The sequence below is a fragment of the Chiloscyllium plagiosum genome, chromosome 40 (genome assembly GCF_004010195.1).
Source record: "Chiloscyllium plagiosum isolate BGI_BamShark_2017 chromosome 40, ASM401019v2, whole genome shotgun sequence".
In the NCBI taxonomy this organism is placed as follows: Eukaryota; Metazoa; Chordata; class Chondrichthyes; order Orectolobiformes; family Hemiscylliidae; genus Chiloscyllium; species Chiloscyllium plagiosum.
In genome coordinates, this window is record NC_057749.1 from 16,137,151 (window position 1) to 16,144,897 (window position 7,747).

At 42.0% G+C, this 7,747-nt stretch overlaps 1 protein-coding gene and 1 long non-coding RNA gene across 5 annotated transcripts in view; one reads left to right on the top strand and one right to left on the bottom strand.

Annotated features, from left to right (window-relative positions):
- Positions 1 to 7,747, top strand: part of LOC122542561 (creatine kinase U-type, mitochondrial-like) — a 22,840-nt gene that overhangs the window by 11,731 nt on the left and 3,362 nt on the right. For all 3 annotated transcript variants that reach the window (XM_043680448.1, XM_043680447.1, XM_043680449.1), the window contains 5 exons: positions 777 to 872; positions 3,578 to 3,799; positions 4,995 to 5,080; positions 5,305 to 5,428; positions 6,114 to 6,248. In XM_043680448.1, coding sequence (XP_043536383.1) covers positions 777 to 872; positions 3,578 to 3,799; positions 4,995 to 5,080; positions 5,305 to 5,428; positions 6,114 to 6,248 — 663 coding nt within the window. The remainder of the gene's footprint in view (positions 1 to 776; positions 873 to 3,577; positions 3,800 to 4,994; positions 5,081 to 5,304; positions 5,429 to 6,113; positions 6,249 to 7,747) is intronic.
- Positions 1 to 7,747, bottom strand: part of LOC122542562 — a 17,004-nt gene that overhangs the window by 1,957 nt on the left and 7,300 nt on the right. For both annotated transcript variants that reach the window (XR_006309815.1, XR_006309816.1), the window contains exon 2: positions 5,688 to 5,897. This is a non-coding gene — a long non-coding RNA (uncharacterized LOC122542562). The remainder of the gene's footprint in view (positions 1 to 5,687; positions 5,898 to 7,747) is intronic.

A 7,747-nucleotide genomic window follows, 5' to 3' on the forward strand; every position in this document is an offset into this window, starting at 1 on the left:
TGTGTGTGTGTGTGTGTAGGAATATGTGAGAGTGTGTGTGTGTAGTGCAATGGTGATCACCTGTAATGTGACATGAACCCAAGGTCCCGGTTGAGGCCCTCCCTATGGGTACCGAACTTAGCTATCAGCCTCTGCTCGGCCACTTTCCTCTGCTGCCTGTCCTGAAGTCCACCTTGGACTTCGTGGTCCAGGACATTCAGCGTCGGACCTTCGGGTGACCATCCTCCAAGGTGGACTTCGGGAAGGAGGATGGACAGGTAGGACAGTCCAAGAGTGTGGTGCTGAGTTGGAGAGTTGGATCTGGGATGAGGTGGAGGGGAAGGGAGATGAGGAAGCTGGTGAAATTGATCCCGTATAGTTGGAGGGTCCAAAGGTGGAAGATGAGGCATTCTTCCTCTCGGCGTCGGGTGGCTAGGCAGTGGAGGAGGCCCAGGACTTGCATGTCCTTGGCGAAGTGGGAGGGTGAGTTAAGTGTTTGGCCATAGGGCGGTGGGGTTGTTTAGTGCATGTGTCCCAGAGATATTCTCTGAAACGTTCTGGAAGTTGGCATCCTGTCTCTCCAATGTAGAGGAGAAGACATCAAGAACAAGGGACACAGTAGATGATGTATGTGGAGGTACAGGAACGTCTGTCAGATGTGGAAGGATCCTTTGGGGCCTTGGATGAAGGTGAGGGTGAAGGTGTGGACACAGGTTTTACACCTCTTTCTCCACTGAACATGCTGAGCTCTTTGGTGCTGCTAACACTTGCTAACAATGTCACCTCCAACCATGCAGGTTTTTGCTGATATATTCGACCCTGTGATTAGAGAAAAGCACAATGGATACGATCCGAAGATCATGAAACATGTCAAAGATTTGGATGCAAGTAAAGTGAGTAGAAGCCAAACTGCTATATTCGTATTCAGTTTCTGAAAACAGAGCATTGTCTGCAAAGCTAACATTACTGGAAAACAGAACATAGATGACAGAACAGTACAACACAGAAACAGGTTCTTCAGCCCACCACAATCCCATCTGCCTGTACATGATCCATATCCCTCTTTAGCCTGCCTGTTCATGTGTCTATCTAAATGCCTCTTAAACATTGCTATTGTATCTGCTTCTATCACCTCCCATGACAGTGCTTGTCAGGCACCTCTTTGTAAAAATCTTAACTCACACATCTCATTTAAATTTTCCACCCTCACCTTAAATCTCTGCCCCTTAATATTTGACATTTCTACCCTGGGAAAAAGACTCCAACTATTCATGCCTCTCATAGTTTATATATTTCTAATAAGTTGGCCCTCAGCCTCTGATGCTGTAGCATAAATAATCCAAGTATGTCCAATCTTTCCTGATAGCTAATACATTCCAATCCAGACAACGCCTGGTAAACCCCCTTGCACCTTCTCTGAAGCCTCCACACCCTTCCCATACTGCAGCAACCAGAACTGCACACAACACTCCAAATGTAGCTTAACTAAAGTTTTATACAGCTGCAAAATGACCTGCCAACTTTTATACTCAAAGTACCAAGTGATGAAGGCAAATATGCCATATGTCATCTTATCCATTTGTGTTGCCACTTGCAGGAAGCTATGGACTTGCACCCCAAAATAACATGGAAGCAGCCAAGATAGTGGAAGCTTGAAACAGCTTGGCTGCTTAGCCATTGTTCTCAATGTGCTTTGGTAGGAAGAATAGAGGAGCAGAATATTATTTAAATGGAGAAACACTGCAGAAAGTTGCATAACCAAGGGATTTGGGAATCCTCATGCATAACTCAGAAAAGGCTATCATCCAAGATCAGAAGGTAATAGGGAAGGCAATAGAATTTTGGCCTTATTTCAAAGGAAGTGGTACATAAAATAACGAAATCTTGCTAAAGCTATATAAGGCACTAGTTACACCACAGGATATTGTCAACAGATTTGGTTCCCTCTGTAAAGAAAGATTCACTGGCATTGGAAACAGTCTAGAAAAATTTCACTAGGTTGATTCTAGGTATTCCTTCTTACAAGAGGTTGAGTAGGTTAGACCTGTAATCATTAGAGCTTAAGAGAATGAGAAGTGGCCTTATTGAAACATATAAAATTCTTAAGGGGCTTGATAGAATAGATGCAGTGAAGTTGTTCCCCTTGTGGAACAGTCTAGGACCAGAGAGCATAATTTCACAGTAAGTGATCACCCATTTAAGAGATAAGAAGAATTTCTTCTCGAAGAGAGTAGGTATTCTTTACCATAGAGCGCTGTTGGGGCTCTATGGTGGTTACTAATAAACAAGGCTGAGATAGACAGATTTTTAACCATAAGAAAATAAAGGGTTATAAGGAAAATGCAGGACGGTGGAGTTGAGGATTATCAGATCAACCATGATCTTATTGAGAAGTCTGTACGTGATTTGTACGAAGGAATCAATTGGACCAACAGTGGAAATAAAAATTTACAGATAAAACATGAAATGCTGACTGTATTTTTTTTTGTTAGGTATTGAGCAAAGTCAAGGGGAAACAGGTGGGTAATGGCAATTCACTGTATTTTAATCCAGGCTATTGCTTCAGGTTATAGGATCAATGGCAGCTGCAGAATCCAGAATAGAAAGTTAGTTTTAGCGATAGCAATCCGACATGTGATCCCAGACCCACTACAACGTGAGTGAATCTTACCTGCCCTCTGGAAGGCAAACCATTCATTTCAAGGGAAATTACTTGTGAGCGATGAATCTCTAAAAATAATTTTAAAATCTACCCCCCAGAGGCAGACTTTGTAAAGATTCCAGGCTCAACTATATAGAAAGCCTGTTAATAAACTGGAAATGGTGCAAAAAAGATTTATAAGGGTGTTTCTGAGACTGGAGGGTTTGCGTTATAAGGAGAGGCTGAATGGGCTGGGGCTTTTTTTCCTGGAACATAGGAGGCTGAGGGGTGACCTTGTAAAGGTTTATTAAAAAATCATGAGGAGCATGGATAAAGGTGTTTTCCCCAGGGTGGGGGAATCCAAAACTGGAGGGCATAGGGTTTAAGATGAGAGGGGAAAGATTTAGAAGGGACACGAGGGACGTTTTCACACAGAGGGTGGTGTGTCTATGGAATGAGCTGCCGGAGGACATGGTACAGGTGAGTACAATTACAACATTTAAAAGACACTTGTATAGGTATGTTGATAGGAAAGGTATAAAATAATCTGAGCCAAATGCAAGCAGACGGGACTAGTTCAGTTTTGAAAACCTGGTTGACATGGACAAGTTGAGCAGCAGGGGTCTGTTTCCGTGCCAATAACTCTATGACTCTAATATTGAGGGAATAAAAGGAAAATACAGCAGATGTTGGAGATCTGAAATTAAATCAGAAAGTGTTGATGAAATTCAACAGGTCTGGCAGTGTCTAAGAAGAGAAAAACACAGTTAACATTTTTGAGTCTGATACAACTTGTCTTGAGCCAACATTAACAACGTTTCTCTCTTCAGTGTTGCTACGAAACTTGTATTTTCCAGCACTTCTTGTTTTTATTTCAACACTGAGGAATAGTGTCACAAAAAAACTGGCTCAGTTAAGCACAAACTATGAAGTTTCCTATCTTTGTTTCCTTTACAGATTAGGAATGGACAGTTTGATGAAAACTATGTTCTTTCCTCACGTGTCAGGACTGGTCGAAGTATTCGAGGACTCAGCATGCCTCCTGCCTGCACTCGGGCTGAGAGGAGAGAGGTGGAGAGGGTGACTGTTGAGGCATTAGCTGGATTAAAGGGAGATCTAGCTGGAAAATACTACAGTCTGAGCAGTATGACAGATAAAGAGCAGCAACAGCTCATTGATGTAAGACAATGAACCACAATTCATCTTGGTTAGAAGGAACTGGCTGGTGCAGTGACCAGTGGCTTCCACACTAGCATTTCCAATGTGTCCTGAATGTTTCTTATATCTGCAAGGATTCAATATTGTAAGATTTTGTTAAATAATCACCAAGCTCCTGGGACCCTGCAGTATCGCACTGTCCCTCATTCTATGTGAATTGACAAAAAACATTCAGAACACTGTTGGTCAGTACAGATAGAGCTCTACTCTGTCTAGCTTTGGTCTAACTAACCTTGAAGTATTTGATGGAAACAGTTGTTATGACCCACTTAAGAAAGTCTGTTGATTCTCAAGCCCCACTATTTTCAGGGTCACCACAACAATTAATGATTTAATCAAAGTAGGAAAAGTCCCAAAATATCTGCCTGGAGGAATCAGGATCTGGCACTTAATGCGAACTACAGTTTATTTCAAAAAGATATGTTTTAGCCAAATTATGAGCTATCAATTCTAACCCCCTTTTTGAACCCCTACACCCACCATACACAGAGTGGGACAAACAAAGAAAAAAAATTGGAATCACAGTTTAATTTTCCTGGTCGACAGACGTCAAGAATGCAGTCCTTTTCTCTTCCCAAGTGTTTCTCTTCTGCTAATTCCTTCCTTCCAGATTCTCAGTTATTTGTCACAGACACAGGGGATTTACACTTCAATTGTTAATTTCACAGTTAGAGGAAACAACTGACAGTAAATGAGAGGAGAGAATAGTTGACAATCTTAAAGTTTGGGTTATTTGGCTACAGAGAGATATGGACATATCCTGCTTCTTCCAGTCTTAAAACCTTTGGTCCCTGTGTCAATTCATCCCTAGTCATTGGCTTTAGAAATAGTTATTTTCTACTTTAGATCACAATCAATTAGTCAGAGAAATAATAAGATGCGGCCTCCACATGTCTCCAATTCCCACACCTGCAGAGGTCATCATGAAGGTCCATCCTCTCCAACGCGTTCCTTGCCTGAGATATATTGACTCTCAGGTTAAACCACCACTAGTTGTCTCTATGTAATGAGAGAGAAAGACTATGGTCCTTTGGGACTATTGCAACTTTACCTTGTACCTTTATATATCGTTACACAAAAAAAAATGCAGTCTTTATACATGTGTACAGGAAACTTTACTCTATATCTTAATCTCATGTTGTATATCTTTCTATAGGATCACCTCTTGTTTAACAAACCAGCATCACCTTTCCACTTGTCTTCAGGGATGGCCAGGGATTGGCCCGATGCTCGGGGCATTTGGTAAGTTTGGATTCAGGAAAAAGGAGAGGATTGTGGCCAGGAAGGAAGGTAAACATGAAGTTTGCAATACTGAATTCCAAAACATCTGGAGATCTGAAAGTAATGCAGGTCAGCAGAGACAAGGTGGTGCAGGAAAATGATCATGCCAAGATGAGTGTTTCTGGGTCTAAATACAAGTGATGTTTTAAAAATAACCAAACCATTCTGTTCCCACGTATCTACAGGTATAATAATGAGAAGACTTTCTCAATCTGGATCAATGAGGAGGACCATATTCGAATTATCTCCATGGAAAAAGGCGGTAACATGAAGAAAGTGTTTGAGAAATTCTGCCGGGGTCTCAAAGAGGTAAACAGTTATAAGAGCAACCGATCCATTAGGATCCTCCCGCCACTGTTGCACAATCTGGAGCAGGCTATTCAGCCCAACATATCTGTCCGGGCTGTTTGAGAAAGTTATGCTGTTAGTCCTAATATTGAAGCCCCTCATCCTAACTCCCTCCTCACACAGCCCTGTAAATTTTCCCCTTTCAAATGTACCTCCAATTTTAACAGAATAAAAATAAGACCTATTTCAGAAGGAAACATTTCTCCACTAGACACCTTACCTCCTCCTCACTTTTACAAGCTGCCTTTTGTTTCAGTCACTTCCTCTTGAAACTTTGATTTATCCTGCTTCTTTGTTACTTTTGATGAAAATTGTTGAATTTTCCATGTTTTCCTGGCTTTTCTGTGCCTCATTGTTGAGCATTCATTAACATATGGAGTGGTTCAGGTGAATAGTATAGATTACATTTCGGGGAAAACGAGTGAACAAACTGAAGAGAAAGGAATGGAGAATGTTATCTTGATGGGGTTAGGTGAAGGTGAAAGGGGGCTGGGAAATCTGGTGTAGACAATAAGCTGCAGCACAAAATCAAATGCCCTGTTTTCATATTGTACACTCAATGTAACTCTATGACTCCATTCATCCTTGCCACTGTTAGAAAAACAGAATACAATGCTGAGATTTGAAACAAAAATGTTTTTTCCAGATTGAGAAACTTATCGCTGAGAAAGGCTGGGAGTTTATGTGGAATGAGAGAATTGGCTACATCCTGACATGCCCATCAAACCTGGGCACTGGACTCCGAGCTGGGGTACACATCAAACTACCCATGCTCAGCAAGGTACCAGCTCAATCTCATTTTCCAACTGGGCTTCAATTCTAATGGACATCATTTACTCTCCATTGTACATGACGCTGAAATCAGTTAGTCCTGATACACAAAACATTCGCAAACTACATGCTGAGAATACCAGTGAAAGGAAAGGGAATAAGGTAGGTCTCTCTCCTTTAGACGATGATAGAGAACTCCTTGTGAAATTAAGTGACAAATTAGGGGGCTGAGATTCCACAGGGATTCCTGCTCACAAGAAACAAAACAGAGGCTGCTTTAACATGGAACAGGACTAAACAGAACCTGACATGAACAGCCCACAGGTTAGCTGGTATAAGAAATGGTAATGATCACAAAGACATTACAAGAGTTTGACTGGGGTAAGGGCTGGGGCTCATTGAAGAGGACAGTGCAGAAGGAGCTTTACTGTGCATTGTATCTCATGCTGTCCCTGCCCTGGGAGTGTAAAAGGAGCTTTACTCTGTCTCTAACCCAGCGCTGTCCCTGTTTAATGAAGACAGTAGAGAGGGAGTTTTACTATGTCCAAGTTGTCTTGGGAGTTATTGAAATAAAAATTTTTCTTACCTGGTAGTGAAGCCTCTTGCTGTAACGAGCAGAAAACCACACAGGGAAAAAAAACCTCTCAAAATTAGAAGAGCCGATGGTATATGTTGACTAGTAGAGTAGAAGGACTGCCATAGATGCAATTACATTACACATACCACAGTATAAAGGGTGTATGGTAGGAGTGACCAATGCACAGTGCTTGTGGACACCATTTCCTGTCTTCTCTTTGAGGATACACTCCATCATGCCGTGTGGCACTATCACCTTTATAACTGGGGTGGAAGAGGTCTAGTAACTCAAGACTGGGCATCTATGAGACTGTGGGCGATCAGCAAAAACAGGACTGCACTCAAACATAATCTGTAACCTCATAGTCCAGCAGATCCCTCACTGTATCATTACTATCAAGCTACAGGACCAAGTTTGTTCCATTAAAAATGTGAAAGGAGTTGCCGGATGTTCTCATGGAATACAGGGAGAACTAGCCATTTGGATACAGAACTGGCTCAAAGATTGAAGACAGAGGGTGGTGGTGGAGGGTTGTTTTTCAGACTGGAGGACTGTGACCAGTGCAGTGCCATAAGGAACGGTGCTGGGTCCTCTACTTTTTGTCAGTTACATAAATGATTTGGATGCGAGCATAAGAGGTACAGTTAGTAAGTTTGCAGATGACACCAAAATTGGAGGTGTAGTGGACAGCGAAGAGGGTTACCTCAGATTACAACAGGATCTGGACCAGATGGGCCAATAGGCTGAGAAGTGGCAGATGGAGTTTAATTCAGATAAATGCGAGGTGCTGCATTTTGATAAATCAAACCTTAGTAGGACTTATACACTTAATGGTAGGGTCCTAGGGAATGTTGCTGAACAAATAGACACTGGAGTGCAGGTTCCTAGCTCCTTGAAAGTGAAGTCGCAGGTAGATGGGATAGTGAAGAAGG